This window comes from Oncorhynchus clarkii, chromosome 10 (assembly GCF_045791955.1).
Source record: "Oncorhynchus clarkii lewisi isolate Uvic-CL-2024 chromosome 10, UVic_Ocla_1.0, whole genome shotgun sequence".
NCBI classification, from domain to species: Eukaryota; Metazoa; Chordata; class Actinopteri; order Salmoniformes; family Salmonidae; genus Oncorhynchus; species Oncorhynchus clarkii.
This window is the reverse complement of record NC_092156.1, coordinates 34,322,786-34,340,859: the sequence shown is the minus strand read 5'-3', so window position 1 is coordinate 34,340,859 and position 18,074 is coordinate 34,322,786. Positions and strand designations below refer to the sequence as shown.

The following is an 18,074-nucleotide window of genomic DNA, read 5'->3' as shown; positions in this document are numbered from 1 at the left end:
ACATCTGACTATTCTAAAAAATGACCTGACACTATATTATGAATCAGTTTGTTTAGAAACTGGAACAGAAATCTGGGCGTCAGGTAGGTTTCATAAAAGTTAAAATTGGTTCATCAAAGCATTTCAAATTCACTGTTTGTTTTGTGCTAAACATGATCCCCATATCTCCCTTAAACTAGCATGCATCATTTTAAACACGCAATGCTAAAAAATAAAGTACACACAACTGGCCGAAAACTGGCAAGAGGCTACATGTATTTATTAATAGTATGTACAATGTATACCATCATAAAGTTGACATAATATATTGACAAAGTCAAAGTATGAATATTGCCCCTGCTTATTTGAGAGTTGTCTCTTGATAATCCATTTCTCACTCATCTTATGAATCTCTCATTTTATTGATTTCATTTAGTTTAATTTCATTATCCTCTAATTATCCTTAAAGTGTATCTGAGGCACACAGGGAAAACATGAATAAAATAAGCGTAAAAAATAAAATAAAAATTAATACAACAAAAACATCAAAACCAAAACTATCATATTTACTTATGTGGGTGTACATATCTATAAAAACAGTAACTATATGATAGCATTTTGTTTGAGCCAGGAGAAACTTTAAGAATTGATGGTTTATCTTGATTTTCCTTTAACAGTGTCACTGGAAAGTCGGCTCTATCTCCCTGTCTGTAGTCTCTCGAGTGTTAATGGATTCACTTATTCTCTTGCTTTTCCAGCCCATCAGCCTATTCCCACTACTGTCACTTTTTTCACCCTGTCACAGAGACACACATCTACTGTAGCACAGAAAATCCATTTTAGGGGTATTTGGGACTGAGTAAACAAACGAAAAACAGAATTGTCCAATAACTACCTCTTCCCCCATTTAGCTCAAGGGATAGAGTTTCTCTCAGAAATAAACATGTACTGTATATGTGTGTGTGCATGTATGTGCGTGTTTTAGTTTAGCAGATGTGAGGATTTTATTGAATTTGGTCACATCTTTCACGGTGGCTCCAATGACATATGGTACTCGAGTGTGTGCTGTGTACATATCAGTTGTGGGTAGTGTTGGCATTTGTTTGTAATTCTGGTGGACTCTTCCTGCATACAATGGGATTGGTAACATGTCAAATTGCAAGTGGCATGTGTGTCTGTGTAAACTCATACCTAATTGCCGTTATATATATATTATGTACAATGTTTCAATGTGTATGTGTACATCTTTACGTACAGTGTGAATACAGTGTGCAAACTATGTGTACCAAAATGTGAGATGTGAATACTTTGTATGATCAATAATGTGTGTGCGCGCGCATGGCTCAGGTAACTTGTCAGTTCCAGATCTTGAGGAAGCTGTCCCAGGACCCAGTGGCCACAGCCATGCCATCATCAGTCACGCCTAGACAGCTCACACGATTGTCATGGCCAGCTAACACTCCTGACACAGAGAGGGACAAACAAATGTCATCAGGTGTCATAGTTAGCCATCTTATCAATACCCCTTAACACAGGGATCCCTTAGTGGAGAGTTGAATTAAACTTTACTGAGATCAGCTTGTGAATTGAAGTCTTAACATTTCAATAAAATCAGAAGATATACCATTGTCTGTTCTGATATCAGTCTGATGAATAGTCAGAAACAACAATGGCTGCCACCTAAATGACAGCCACTCCCTAATACTCCACTGACCTGCTCGATCTCCCTTCATGGCGTCCCAGATGTTGCAGTTGAAGTCGTCGTAGCCGGCCAGTAGCAGCCGTCCGGATCTGGAGAAGGCCACGGAGGTGATGCCACAGATTATGTTGTCGTGAGAGTACAGGCTGAGTTCCTGGTCGGCGCGCAGGTCAAACAGCCTGCAGGTGGCGTCGTCGGAGCCAGTGGCAAAGGCGCTGCCATTTGGAAAGAACTGGGGAGGAAAGAGAGAGGGAGGGACAGACATGGTAGATCAGCTAGCCATGCACCTAGCATTAGGTACATTAAACACTAGCATTAGCTAGTGCAGCTAACATGAAGGACTTTGGGAACAGTGACATGACTATGGTATCCTGGCTTAATGCCATGACATGAACCAGAAAGCAGGTCACCAGTGGCCCCCAGCTTTTCAGCACACTCACACAGACTGCGTTGATGTCAGACTCATGGCCCGTGAACGTCTGTCGGCACATGCTGTCCCTGATGTCCCACAGCTTAATGGAGGCGTCACAGGCTCCGGACACAAAGGTGCGGAAGTCTGGGGACAGAGACAGGCTCATGACGTCACCGCTGTGGCCCGAAAACACTGTGGTCTGCTGGCTGGTCTCGATGTCCCACAGCGCACTGGGGGAGAGAACAGAACAGGGACCCACTGGATTTAACAGCTGTTATTAGACCATTTTAAGTGCAAGTTTGGGTTAGCTCATAACTAGTACCAGTATAGACCAGGGATGGGCAACTGGCCCTTTTGTAGGCCCGTGGACCAATTTTACACCAAGAAAATATATAGGGTACCAGTAAAAAGTTTGGACACAACGGCTCATTCAAGGGTTTCTTTATTTTTACATTGTAGAATAATAATTGAAGATGTCAAATCTATGAAATTACACATATGGAATCATGTAGTAACCAAAAAAGTGTTAAACATATCAAAATATATTTATATGATGTCTTCACTATTATTCTACAATGTAGAAAATAGTACAAATAAAGAAAAAACCCAGGAATGAGTAGGTGTGTCCAAACTTTTGACTGGTTACTGTATATCTTTTTTGGAACTCAGGTCGGGGTCTCAACTTACTGTTGAGAGTTAGAATACACAAGGTGCAATTGGGACATGTGGTTGTGGCCATGCGCAATTAGCCCATGTCAGCAAAAACTTTTTAGCTGGCCGCTAAACTAATTTACCAATCTAAACTTGTAGTAAGAATGATTGAATTACCGACCGTGGTGGGACTAATTGATCATCAGTTATCATATAAAAACTGCAAACACCTTCCTCTACCCTATGGAAAAATGTGTAGGAATTGCAGGAAATTAACTTTAAAATGTAAAAAAAAAATAGCTTCGCTTTCACGAGGGGGACGCTAAAATGTGGGAGGTATAGTATATTTATATTTGCATTCTCCATCAGCCTTGGTAACTAATCCATCAGGACTCACCAGGTAGTGTCTCCTGAGCTTGTGATGATTTGATTGTCATCGATGAAACGGCAACAGGACAGGTAACCTGTAGCACAAATAAAAACATCTATTAGAACACTGGCTGCAGCATATAAATGCATGTTACTCCTACAGAGACTTAACTACAACAATACTCATGCTACAGAATGACTCATTTGAAGCCACAGGTGAGCTAGCACTGTAACGCAGCTAAGGGACATTCTAGCGGATGTCTCAGGTCGTTATAATTGTGTTGCTCTGTGACTAATTAGCCAAGTGAATTAAAGTCATCCTTGTTTGGAACCTGGGGCTCACCGAGGGACAGGTAGGAATACACAACTGAACTGCATACACAACCTTATGTAGTGCCACAGGGGAAGTTAGCTAAGACATTTCCATGATTTCTCAAAGGAAAATGAACACAAAATCCCTCAAGCTTTTTGTCACATAGGTATGTGTGTGTAGTAGTGCTTCTTCACCTGTGTGTCCAGGTAATTCCCTGCTGACCCTGACGTTGCCCTCACGGGTCTTCAAGCAGTAGATGGAGCAAATGTTGTCGAGACCTCCACAGGCCACGTAGTTACCAGAGGGGGCATATGCACAAGTCATCACCCAGGAGGAGCGCAGGGGGATAGCATGCATCTGGGGGGGGGGGATAAGAGTTGGTCACTGTGTCACAGAATAAAGGCATGGCCATGGAGGAGAGTAGCATCACAACTGGGGCCAGGCATGAGTCCTGCTCCAAGTCCAAATCCAGACACAGCAGAAGTAGCACAATAATAGTCCATTGTGCTTCCCCTATACTGATTTGTGGGGGTCTTTTCTGGGTGCCGTTGCATAATGTAATTTACAATGTTTGAATGTCAAAGTGACTCTGGGTGGTTATGATGTAAGCAGATTATGAGATGAGTCAAACACATATTCCTAGTAAAGGAAGGTCTTTAGTATGCTCCCATTTAACTTCCAATTCCTGAAGGCAGACAGTGAGTCAACCTAGTCAGGCCTCTTGGGGAGATTGTTGTTGTTATTATTGTTATTTGGGTGCAGCTCTCACCTTGTTAGTGGTGTAGCTGTCCCAGATGATCAGTTTTCCATCTTGAGAGGCGCTGACCAGGAGTCTGTGGAGACAAAGAGGTAGAACCATTGTATTATACCTACTCAAAACAAGCACAGCTTGTACCACCATGAGTGAGAGTGTGAAGAGAGCCCCCTAAGGGGTTGGCATAACCCACCTAGAGTCTGTGCCCCAGTGCATGGCATAGATCTTAGCCAGGTGGCCACGAAGAGTGCGCCTCGTCCGCATCTGAATCCTCCCCACTGGATCCAGACCTGCTGTTATCTGGTTGACACACAAACACACAGAAAAGTATTGTCAAGACAAGTTCATCACAGGGTTAATGTGGCAATGTAATGTACTGTCGGCTATATTGTATGTCGGTTAAGGCATTGATAAACACTTTTATTGACTGTGTTCTTAAGGGGCTTCCAGACACAAGACACATCTATACCAATCATACTGTCTTTTATGTGGCTATGTGTTTATAATCATGTTGTCTTTTATGTGGGCATGTGTGCTACTTACCTGTGTTAGGGTTGAGTCCCCACATGCTTTCCTGGCATCCTAAGAGACAGAGAAACAGTCAATCTTACCCAGGTCAACCCCCCACCTCTCCATATGGTTCATTAGGCCAACTCCCTTTTCCACCATCCCCCTTCTCTCCTAAACCCAATGGTTTTACTGCTTTAATTGAGATCATAAAGCGTCAGAGTAGGACTGCTGATCTAGGTTCAGGTCCTTCTGTCCATATCCTGTAATCTCATTCTTTATGCTCTACAGTAAAAGGTAAAACTGATCCTAGATCAGCACTCCAAGGCTCTGGGACTTTGTAAATGTGGGCCCAGATCAGTGACATTCTGGATGCGTTTACACAGGCACACCAATTCTGATCTTTTGCCCAATTATTGGCAAAAGAGCTGAACTGATTGGTCAAAAGACAAATTAGCAAAAAAAGATCACAATTGGGCTGCCTGTGTAAACGCAGTCTCTCTACAACGCTTGGGTCGTGTTCCGCTGCTCAGACGTTGCTGACGCATGCCTGATCTTACTTCGTCTGGATAGGTATTTTATGTGTCAGCTAACGACATCATATGTATAGTAATCTAGTGCCCGACTACAGTGCACATTGATAAGACACGCAACCATTGGTTGATGCATGCAACGTGTGAGCAGGAGAACGCGGCCATACTCTTATCTGGTTCCTAAGTTGTTCCGCCTCCTGACGCAGCTGCTCCAGCTCGCTCATTTTGGATCCCTGGCCTCGACGATATCCTCTGTCACTCAAACAGTCACCTGGTGGGAACAAAGGATGGAAAATAGGATGAAAGGTGAAACTTAAAACATTCATGCAGATTACCAGGAGAGTGATAGAGTTCAAAGTTAGGATTCCGTCAAAGAGAAGAAACGTCAAAATAGAATGATGGACAGTGCCTGCGTCAGAACAAACCAATCATCTGCTTGTAATGTAATGACATAGCATGAGTATCAGGTTGAATGATTTGATTGCAGTGTTATCATGGTGAGTAATTGACTCAAACTACATCAGAGGTCTTGTGGTCCTCTGCTGGTCTCAACCTGATCAATGGGTGTGATCTGATCATAATCATTTTGGCATATTTCACCCGGAGGCTAGTTGTTTTACACCATCACAAACATGGCTGCGGAGCGGCAGCTAGATTGAGTAAATTGGGTGTATAAATTGTAAAATAATACTTAATTCAGTATTTTAAGTGCATGGTTTACCAACATAGCACATGTAAAATATGGAAAGCTTGTAATCTGTATGTTTATGGTTGTACAGCCTTGTCTGGTTTATCAGTGGAGAATAATCTCTAATCTGGTATAATCTGAGAAAGCGCTTCATCATTTAGTGGGCTCTCTAATATCCACAAACGACTTAATGCACGGAAACAAGATTAGGATTACTGCAGGCAGCATTTGTTATTTATTACAGACACATTGAACAACCATTGTTAAAGCAGTTTTGAATCTCTATTTAGCATAGCTGTCATTCAAAGAATTTGGCAGTGGAATTTTTCCATAACTACCATGTTATTGCCTGTTTCTTACTATATTTTACAACGACTTGTTAATGATTCAACATTCCAACGATTATGGTCAATTCTGGTGGACACAAAAATGTCAATTTGTTCAATCTGCCGTATCAAGCGGCCTTTCAGGTTCTGTCGATATAGGACTCGTTTTACTGTGGATAAAGATACTTTTGTACCTGTTTCCTTTAGCATCTTCACAAGGTCCTTTGCTGTTGTGGGATTGATTTGCACTTTCGCACCAAAGTACGTTCATCTCTAGGAGACAGAACGCGTCTCCTTCCTGAGCGGCATGACGGCTGCGTGGTCCCATGGTGTTTATACTTGCATACTATTGTTTATACAGATGAACGTGGTACCTTCAGGCGTTTGGAAATTGCTCCCAAGGAGGAACCAGACTTGTGGAGGTCTACCATTTTTTTCTGAGGTCTTGGCTGATTTATTTTCCCATGATGTCAAGCAAAGTGGCACTGACTTTGAAGGTAGGCATTGGAATACATCCACAGGTACACCTCCAATTGACTGAAATGATGTCAAGTAGCCTATCAGGAGCTTCTAAAGCCATGACATAATTTTATGGAATTTTCCAAGCTGTTTAAAGGCACAGTCAACTTAGTGTATGTAAACTTCTGACCCACTGGAATTGTGATACAGTGAATTATAAGTGAAATAATCTGTCTGTAAACAATTGTTGGAAAAATTACTTGTGTCATGCACAAAGTAGATGTCCTACCCGACTAGCCAAACTATAGTTGGTTAACAAGATATTTGTTGAGTGGTTGAAAAACGAGTTTTAATGACTCCAACCTAAGTGTATGTAACCTTCCGACTTCAACTGTATATTGTTACCATCACATTGTTACCATTACTGTCATATGTATATACTGTGTTCTAGTCAAGGCTCATCCTATATAACTACTGCTGTACACATTTTATCTATTCATATACGGTCCATACTCTCTACAGTACACACCATTATATACATATACAGTACCGGTCAAATGTTTGAGCTCTCATTCAAGGGCTTTTCTTTACATTTTCTACATTGTAGAATAATATTGAAGACAAAAAAACAAACAAAAAAATGAAATAACACATATGGAATCATGTAGTAACCAAAACTGTTAAACAAATCTAAATATATTTTTGATTTTAGATCCTTCAAAGTAGAAACCCTATGCCTTGACATCTTTGCACACTCCAGGCATTCTCTCAACCAGCTTCACCTGGAATGCTTTTCCAACAGTCTTAAAGGAGTTGCCACAAATGCTGAGCACTTGTTGGCTGCTTTTCCTTCACTCTGCAGTCCAATTCATCCCAAACCATCTCAATTGGGTTGAGGTCGGGTGATTGTGGAGGCCAGGTCATCTGATTCACCACTCCATCACTCTCCCTCTTGGTCAAATGGCCCTTACACAGCCTGGAGGGATGTTGCGTCATTGTCCTGTTGAAAACAAATGATAGTTCCACTAAGCGCAAACCAGATGGGCTGGCATATCGCTGTAGAATGCTGTGGTAGCCATGCTGGTTAAGTGTGCCTTGAATTCTAAATAAATCACAGTGTCACCAGCAAAGCACCCCCACACCTCCTCCTCCATGCTTCACGGTGGGAACCACACGTGGAGATCATCCATTCACCTACTCTGCATTTCACAAAGACACAGGGGTTGGAACCAAAAATCTCACATTAGGATTCATCAGACCAAAGGACAGATTTCCACCGGTCTAATGTCCATTACTCATGTTTCTTGGCCCAAGCAAGTCTCTTCTTCTTCTTATTGGTATCATTTAGTACTGGTTTCTTTGCAGCAATTTGACCATGAAGGCCTGATTCATGCCGTCTCCTTTGAATAGTTGATGTTGCGATGTGTCTGTTACTTGAACTCTGAAGCATTTATTTGGGCTGCAATTTCAGATGTGCAGTTAACACTAATTAACTTTTTCCTCCGCAGCAGAGTCCGAGTCTTCCTTTCCTGTGGCGGTCCTCATGAGAGTCAGTTTCATCGGGGCAGCAGGGTAGCCTAGTGGTTAGAGCGTTGGACTAGTAACCGAAAGGTTGCAAGTTCGAATCCCTGAGCTGACAAGGTACAAATCTGTCGTTCTGCCCCTGAACAGGCAGTTAACCCACTGTTCCTAGGCCCTCATTGAAAATAAGAATTTGGTCTTAACTGACTTGCCTAGTTAAATAAAGGTAAAATTTAAAAAATTGCGCTTGATGTTTTTTGCGACTGCAATTAAAGAAACTTTCAAAGTTCTTGACATTTTCCGGAATGACTGACCTTCATGTCTTAAAGTAATGATGGACTGTCGTTTCTCATCGCTTATTTGAGCTGTTCTTGCCATAATATGGACATGGTCTTTTACCAAATAGGGCTATTTTCTGTATGCCACCTCTACCTTGTCACAACAAAACTGATTGGCTCAAATGCATTAAGAGGGAAATAAATTCCACAAAGTAACTTTTAAAAAGGCACACCTGTTAATTGAAATGCATTCCAGGTGACTACCTCATGAAGCTGGTTGAGAGAATGCCAAGCGTGTACAAAGCTGTCATCATGGCATATAGAATCTCAAATATAAAACATATTTTGATTTGTTAAACACTTTTTTGGTTACTACATGATTCCATGTATGTTATTTCATAGTTTTGATGTCTTCACTATTATTATACAATGTAGAAAATAGTTTAAACATTTATTTTTTTTTTAAACTCGAATGAGTAGCTGTCCAGAATTTTGACTGGTATTGTATATATACACTATATATTCAAAAGTATGTGTTGTATGTGTTGAGCCCTTCAAAATTAGCCACACCCGTTACTGACAGGTGTATACAATCAAGCATACAGCCATGCAATCTCCATAGACAAACATTGGCAGTAGAATGGCCTTACTGAAGAGCTCAACGTGGCACCATCATAGCATGCCACCTTTCCAACAAATCAGTTCTGCACATTTCTACCCTGCTGGAGCTGCCCCGGTCAACTGCAAGTGCTGTTATTCTGAGGTGGAAATGTCTAGGAGCAACAATGGCTCAGCCGCAAAGTGGTAGGCCACACAAGCTCACAGTACAGGACCGCCAAGTGCTGAAGCGTGTAAAAATCGTCTGTCCTCTGAATCTGAGAGGTGCTGGGGGCTGCCTTAAATCGTCATCCATGTCTTCGGCGCCCAGGGATACAGTGCCTTGCGAAAGTATTCGGCCCCCTTGAACTTTGCAACCTTTTGCCACATTTCAGGCTTCAAACATAAAGATATAAAACTGTATTTTTTTGTGAAGAATCAACAACAAGTGGGACACAATCATGAAGTGGAACGACATTTATTGGATATTTCAAACTTTTTTAACAAATCAAAAACTGAAAAATTGGGCGTGCAAAATGATTCAGCCCCCTTAAGTTAATACTTTGTAGCGCCACCTTTTGCTGCGATTACAGCTGTAAGTCGCTTGGGGTATGTCTCTATCAGTTTTGCACATCGAGAGACTGAAATTTTTTCCCATTCCTCCTTGCAAAACAGCTTGAGCTCAGTGAGGTTGGATGGAGAGCATTTGTGAACAGTAGTTTTCAGTTCTTTCCACAGATTCTCAATTGGATTCAGGTCTGGACTTTGACTTGGCCATTCTAACACCTGGATATGTTTATTTTTGAACCATTCCATTGTAGATTTTGCTTTATGTTTTAGATCATTGTCTTGTTGGAAGACAAATCTCCGTCCCAGTCTCAGATCTTTTGCAGACTCCATCAGGTTTTCTTCCAGAATGGTCCTGTATTTGGCTCCATCCATCTTCCCATCAATTTTAACCATCTTCCCTGTCCCTGCTGAAGAAAAGCAGGCCCAAACCATGATGCTGCCACCACCATGTTTGACAGTGGGGATGGTGTGTTCAGCTGTGTTGCTTTTACGCCAAACATAACGTTTTGCATTGTTGCCAAAAAGTTCAATTTTGGTTTCATCTGACCAGAGCACCTTCTTCCACATGTTTGGTGTGTCTCCCAGGTGGCTTCTGGCAAACTTTAAACAACACTTTTTATGGATATCTTTAAGAAATGGCTTTCTTCTTGCCACTCTTCCATAAAGGCCAGATTTGTGCAATATACGACTGATTGTTGTCCTATGGACAGAGTCTCCCACCTCAGCTGTAGATCTCTGCAGTTCATCCAGAGTGATCATGGGCCTCTTGGCTGCATCTCTGATCAGTCTTCTCCTTGTATGAGCTGAAAGTTTAGAGGGACGGCCAGGTCTTGGTAGATTTGCAGTGGTCTGATACTCCTTCCATTTCAATATTATCGCTTGCACAGTGCTCCTTGGGATGTTTAAAGCTTGGGAAATCTTTTTGTATCCAAATCCGGCTTTAAACTTCTTCACAACAGTATCTCGGACCTGCCTGGTGTGTTCCTTGTTCTTCATGATGCTCTCTGCGCTTTTAACGGACCTCTGAGACTATCACAGTGCAGGTGCATTTATACGGAGACTTGATTACACACAGGTGGATTGTATTTATCATCATTAGTCATTTAGGTCAACATTGGATCATTCAGAGATCCTCACTGAACTTCTGGAGAGAGTTTGCTGCACTGAAAGTAAAGGGGCTGAATAATTTTGCACGCCCAATTTTTCAGTTTTTGATTTGTTAAAAAAGTTTGAAATATCCAATAAATGTCGTTCCACTTCATGATTGTGTCCCACTTGTTGTTGATTCACAAAAAAATACAGTTTTATATCTTTATGTTTAAAGCCTGAAATGTGGCAAAAGGTTGCAAAGTTCAAGGGGGCCGAATACTTTCACAAGGCACTGTAATGGTCTGGGGCTGTTATTATGGTTTGGGCTAGGTCACTTAGTTCCAGTGAAGGGAAATCTTAACACTACAGCATACAATGACATTCTAGACGATTCTGTGCTTCCAACTTTGTGGCAACAGTTTAGGAAAAGCCCTTTCATGTTTCAGCATGACAATGCCCCTGTGCACAAAGCGGAGTCCATACAGAAATGGTTTGTTGAGATCAGTGTGAAAGAACTTGACTGGGCTGCACAGAACACTGACCTCAACCCCATCGAACGTCTTTGGGATGAATTGGAACACCGACTGTGAGCCAGGCCTAATCGCCCAACATCAATGGAATTAGAAATTGGACCCAGGGGTAATAAGTAATCCTCCCATCTACATCCAACCCCACAAGAGAAAAAGAGAGAGTGCGAGAGAGAGAGAGAGAGAGAGAGAGAGAGAGAGAGAGAGAGGTTTCACATTCAAATTCTATCCCAAATTGGGCACAAGTATTTACATGAGTTGGTGGGCCTATTCAAATCCGTTAGACACCGATGAAATACCTCTAACCATTCTACTCTGTTTTGCACATTAGATTTGCATCACTGTCAACACTATACCTCTGTCGGTGGCAGTGCACCGGTACTTGTAAAACACAGATATTAAAAAAGAACATGCATTCACAGACAGGTAGACTGCCTGTATCAGGTAGTATCACAGGTAGACTGTAGCCTGCATGTATCAGGTAGTATGACAGGTAGACTGTATACTGCATGTATCAGGTAGTGTTCACAGGTAGACTGTAGACTGCATGTATCAGGTAGTGTTCACAGGTAGACTGTAGACTGCATGTATCAGGTAGTATCACAGGTAGACTGTAGACTGCATGTGTCAGGTAGTGTTCATAGGTAGACTGCATGTATCAGGTAGTGTTCACAGGTAGACTGTAGACTGCATGTATCAGGTAGTGTTCACAGGTAGACTGTAGACTGCATGTATCAGGTAGTGTTCACAGGTAGACTGCATGTATCAGGTAGTGTTCACAGGTAGACTGTAGACTGCATGTATCAGGTAGTATCACAGGTAGACTGTAGACTGCATGTATCAGGTAGTGTTCACAGGTAGACTGTAGACTGCATGTATCAGGTAGTGTTCACAGGTAGACTGTAGACTGCATGTATCAGGTAGTGTTCACAGGTAGACTGCATGTATCAGGTAGTGTTCACAGGTAGACTGTAGACTGCATGTATCAGGTAGTGTTCACAGGTAGACTGTAGACTGCATGTATCAGGTAGTGTTCACAGGTAGACTGTAGACTGCATGTATCAGGTAGTGTTCACAGGTAGACTGTAGACTGCATGTATCAGGTAGTGTTCACAGGTAGACTGTAGACTGCATGTATCAGGTAGTGTTCACAGGTAGACTGTAGACTGCATGTATCAGGTAGTGTCACAGGTAGTGTCACAGGTAGTGTTCACATTTTTCATATATTCCTCTAATCCCAGTGCCTCATAGTTAGTTAGCATTACCGAACACTCCATGTTATTAAAAGCTTCCAACTTCACATGCACAAACAACCAGAAACATCCACACCATCGCCATCTACTAGGCTAGGGAGACGAGCAATTAGCTGGGTCATTGTTCCCTGGGGGAACCTCCAACCAGATGGATCACACAGCACTAATGGAAGGCGACAGGAGGAAATGAGTGGGTCACAGTCTCCTGGCACAGCTGCTCATTTAGCCAATAAAGCACTAAGGGGGGTGGTGGTGGTGCATCATCACCAGACACCAGGGTGGGAGAGGAGAGGAGTGGGCATCATGAAATGTGATGAGACGCAATCGCCCATTGACATCATCAAATGCCCCATTTTTGGTTTCACCTTTCCACATGCTTTCTTGGACTTTGGTATCACAATGCAATTCACCTCACCAGGTAGTAACCAAACCAATCCCATGTTGTCTGGACACAAATTCCTGTTCCTAACCCTTCCGCAAGAACATCACTGTATGAAAGGACTTCTGGTAGAATTGAAGTGTTTGTCCACTGTTAAAAATCATTTAGAAAGCTGTATAAAAGGACACAAATCACAGAGTACAACTGGATGAAATGTTCCTTATTGAGTACAACTGGTTGTGGACCTCTACTCAGGTGTGTGTGGGGAGGGGGGGGGGGGGGGGGGGGGGGGTTACAGGGGTGCACAGGTTGTTCTTGATGCTGTGGACTGAAGGCATAATTTACATAAATTTGTGTTGTAAGCCTATTGCAGATGTACAACAATTGTAAAATACACAGCAGACAAGACCTTAAAGTGCCCCATCTAGGCCAGGATGTGTTCCACACAGTGAATTCTCTGGGAATGGAATGCTATATTTTAACGCTCACTTTAATCTGTATATGTAATAATTGTTAAAATGGTGCTGCTGTAGCCAATCTTATTCCAATCCACATGTGCGCAGGGCCCTGGACGCCCATCACAAAGAGACAGATTGTTACAGAAGGCCAGATGATGGAACACTGCTGAATAGTGATGATGATTTATTGTACCGAACAACCCGCGTGTCCAGTGCTTAGAATATGTGGGCTAAAATGTAACCATAATAGCTCTTTAAGCCTTTTCTCTAAGACAAGAGATAACCAATGATAATTGACCTAAACTATGGGTCAAAGACATGCTTCTGCTTTGGAAGAATTATGCAAAATGACAATGTGGCCACACCCCTTATGTTCATGCACAGTAAATGATAGGCCTACTACTGGTCTATTCGGTTGATATTTCACAGAGAACCAAGACTGGTAAACTCATATTAAGCACATTATATTAGCGTCATTGGATTGACGTTCGGTATAATTTTCTAGAAATCTAAACAAATTGCATGTGAAATCCATTTTAAGGTCAGATAGCAGCACAGACAATGTTATACAGCCCTCCCTGATCAACAAATAGGTTGCCTACATCGGCCTTGCGGCGCAACTCAGACGGCTACTCCCTCACTGCAAGCAACAGTAGCCTAGGCTACCTACAAATGTATAGAGCTACTTGACATAGGTAGCAGTAACTTGATGAATTTAAGGCCCTAATTCGATTATTATAGCAGTGAGCCATGGGCATTCACGGTTAATGGCACTGACACCCTGGCAACCCTGGCATTTTTCGAAGCCGCTAAATATGCAAACGCTTAAGGGGTTTTCTATTAATATAGGTTATCGTAATAATGTACAGCAAGTTATGCTATACGCAGATATAAAACAATTTGTACAGTGGGGATGTTTGTCCATATGTATATATTTACCAAAAAATACAGATGAAAAACTATTTCATCGAAATGATGAGCATAGTCATGAATAGGCCCATCATCATCCAGCCATCTTACATCCAAGACAATTCTGACAGCATTTTATAATGGATGGCTGGCTACCTGTTAGTTAATGCTTCCGATGAGGTTGCTGGTCTTTCTCGAAAAAAATATCTGGATGCAATGTTTCAAAAAGGCTGGGGGTGTTTATTGGCCCCTTTTTTCTTTAGAAAACAAAATAGGGACAAAAATATGTAGATATTTTCAATATCCTCTCTGCTCCTTGTCTTCTAGATTCTTGCTCAGAGTATCTCCAATGTAGGCTGTACAAATAAATATTAAAGATCGAAGTACAGAGACACCATATCTCCGTTTGATTGGACCTCTTGAAAAGATGAGATCTGCTGTTGTGTTCCCGTTTCCTCTTCAGAATGGTTTGCCTTTCTACGCCCGAGACCTTCATAAACTCGAAAACATCTTTGTTGGAGCGAGTTGAACACAATTGCAGTCTGTCCACGCATCAAAGAAAATGCACTGAACCTTATGAAATTAATAAATGGGTTTTCTATGCTCCGCTTTTCTCTTGATTGTATTTTTCTTGATCCTCGCTTCCTTCCTCCCTTGCTAGTTCGCGGATCTCTTCCTCCTCCCTCTCTCCTCTCACTCCCTCGCTTCGTAATGACCGCCGCCTCCTCGTCAAAAATGAATTATTAAATAAATAGCAAAACACAGGCTTAAGCTCTTGAGAGAAAAATATAAATACAATTTAAAAAAGGCTATCTTGCCGGAGGTACAGGAAACCCACCCATCGGTACACAAATAAATAAATAAAATAATAGCATGCAATAATGTATATTCACATGAGGTGTTATTTTATTTTTATCTCTAAATTGCAGAATTATAATAGATCTAACACAATAACGTAATTTCAGATGAAATCTGCGCTTGCTAACGTTAGATCTCATAAACACGATTCAACCACACCCATTTCGGGCTGTACCATTTTAGAACCCCCCTCTGGTGTCTACTGGATACGGGTGGGATGACTGTCAGAAGGTCCTCGGCCTACTGCAGATTTAGATCATCACAGGGTCGCATTTGTCTACTCTATGATAACCCTTTCGCGTCTTAGTTATTGACTAATCAGACTGTCCCTCACTGCAGTGTGCGATATAGCGTTAACTACTTCCACTAGCCTATAGGAAAATGACTGCCCACCCACCAAGAACCACATAACTGTTGAAGTTGCTCCATTGGGCCTCAACTCATCACTCAGCATAGCCGATTTCTTACTTCTTCCCCTTCACTTTTTGATTAAACTACTTGTGTAATTAATACCTCAGAGTAGCCTAATTACTCTGGAGATGTAACTAAGGGTTCCTTTAATTATTTTTTATAATTAACAGATGTGTGTGTGTGTGTGAGAGAGAAAGTGCAAGGCCATAGGCTGGTGAGAGCTGCTGGGGTTTTATCAAGCCATGATTTTATATTCATGATAGGGAGTAATCCGCTAATTTCGAAATCATCTGTCTGTCACATTTTTTATTTTTTTTACTTTCGCTTTATTTACTGTCATTGACTGTGTGAACATTACAGTGCAATAGAGAGGTCAGAGGCCTGTGCGTACACACACACCACACAAACACACACAATACAGAATACACACATAATTTGCATAATAATTATATTCTTATGGGCTATATAATGCATTTTTAAACTGTCATTGAACTGTATACACTTTAGAGTGTGATAGAGAGACAGAGAGGTGTGCACATGCACACACACACACACACACACACACACACACACACACACACACACAGACACAAGCACGCACACACACAAACAAACACAATATGCATAATCATTATATCCTTATATTGTTATGCATTTGTAAGACAGGAGTAAACTAGAAACAAGCAGCTGGTTCTAAATGGCCATATAGGCCTGATAAATATATTCTATGGTTTAACTGGAGTAGAGCATTGTTCAAATTTGGACCAAACAAACCAATAATTCTTATTTATAATAATGACCCCAGGGTAGGGGGAAACCTAGGCCTTCGATCAGTCAAAATTGCTGTTTCTTCAAAGAAAGACAAAAAAAAAGATTGGACTTTCTGAGAGAATGCATTTTAATCAACAAAACAATAACAAAAAAGCTCTCAATTTCTACATAAGTATGCTTACTCCCAGCTAAAACAATATTTTTTGGGGCGGGCTTACCCCAGAAACCCAGTGACTGGTTTTGGTTTAATTGGTGTCGAGACCTGCCATAGTCTGTAGATAGGTTAATGATCAACACACATCTAAAGGGAACGCATGATTTGCTTTCTTTGACACTTTGTGTGTCAGTGCATTCCAAAAAGTAATTGGAAAAGCTGAAAGGTGTGCTTTGAAGTTCAACATAATACAGTAGACTACCTTCTTTGGGTCTGGTTGCAGTGCACTCTGTTTCAGACAAAGGGGTTATAGGGCTTGTACATGCAAGTTAGTGAAACAGCAAGGCAGCAATATTAGAGGCAGGGACAAGCATCATCCCCCTACACAAAGTAAGGCAATGGTACATCCCACCTGCCCTGTCCCTCTGCAGGCCCCATAAGGGACTGTAGTAAATGAGGATAGGTTGCCTAGCAACAGCAAGGGCTTGAGCAAAGAGATGGACACAAGGAGCCATACATCCACAGATTGAAAAGACGCATGCATGCACATATTATACGTGCCACCAAAAATGTCTTACTTGAACTACTCATAAGCATACATCGTCAGATTTTTTAGTTCCAATAGGGGTTCCCCTTAATCAGAGCAAAGTCCACACATAGCCCTTTTCTGCAGTCAAATGACCTTTAGTGGCCTCATGGGTGGAATGTCATTAACATTTTTCATAATTTCATAATGAATAAACATGTATTTATTTTTAATGCTGGAAATCCAGTGTTTCTATGTCAAACAGTTTTGTTACATTTCAGTCTCCTGTGATGTATATACAGTGTAATATTGGCATGCAAACTCAAAATTAGATATATTTTAACTCTGCAGTGCATTCGGAAAGTATTCAGACCCCTTGACCTTTTCCACATTTTGTTACGTTACAGCCTTATTCTAAAATGGATGAAATATTTTTTGCCCTCATCAATCTACACCCCTCTGCCCCATAATGACAAAGCAAAAACAGTTTTTTATTAAAAAGCAAAAACAATTACATAAATGTTTAATTACATAAGTATTCAAACTCTTTGCTATGAGACTCGAAATTAATCTCAGGTGCATCCTGTTTCTATTGATCATCCATCCATTGATGTTTCTACAACTTGATTGGAGTCCATCTGTGGTAAATTAAATTGATTGAACATGATTTGGAAAGGCACACACCTATCCCACAGGTAGGTCCCACAGTTGACAGTGCATGTCAGAGCAAAAAACAAACCATGAGGTCAAAGATATTGTCCGTAGAGCTCTGAGACAGGATTGTGTCGAGGCACAGATCTGGGGAACGGTACCAAAACATTTCTGCAGCATTGAAGGTCACCAAGAACACAGTGGTCTCCATCATTCTTAAATGGAAGAAATTTGGAACCACCAGGACTCTTCCTAGTGCTGGCAGCCTGGCCAAACTGAGCAATCAGGGAAGAAGGGCCTTGGTCAAGAAGGTGACCAAGAACCTGATGGTCACTCTGACAGAGCTCCAGAGTTTCTCTGTGGAGATGGGAGAACCTTTCAGAAGGACAACCATCTCTGCAGCACTCCACCAATCAGGCCTTTATGGTAGAT

General features: G+C 41.6%; 1 protein-coding gene across 1 annotated transcript; it reads right to left on the bottom strand.

The window, feature by feature from the left end:
* Positions 1-238: 238 nt before the first annotated feature.
* On the bottom strand, positions 239-15,294 carry LOC139418321 (guanine nucleotide-binding protein G(I)/G(S)/G(T) subunit beta-2). Its single transcript, XM_071167686.1, has 10 exons — positions 14,428-15,294; positions 5,385-5,488; positions 4,721-4,759; positions 4,371-4,477; positions 4,193-4,256; positions 3,618-3,780; positions 3,139-3,205; positions 2,119-2,320; positions 1,694-1,910; positions 239-1,441 (listed from the first exon to the last, which is right to left on the bottom strand). The coding sequence occupies exons 2-10, from the start codon at positions 5,439-5,441 to the stop codon at positions 1,335-1,337; spliced, it is 1,023 nt and encodes a 340-aa protein (XP_071023787.1). The 5' UTR covers positions 5,442-5,488; positions 14,428-15,294; the 3' UTR covers positions 239-1,334.
* Between the last annotated feature and the right edge of the window lie 2,780 nt (positions 15,295-18,074).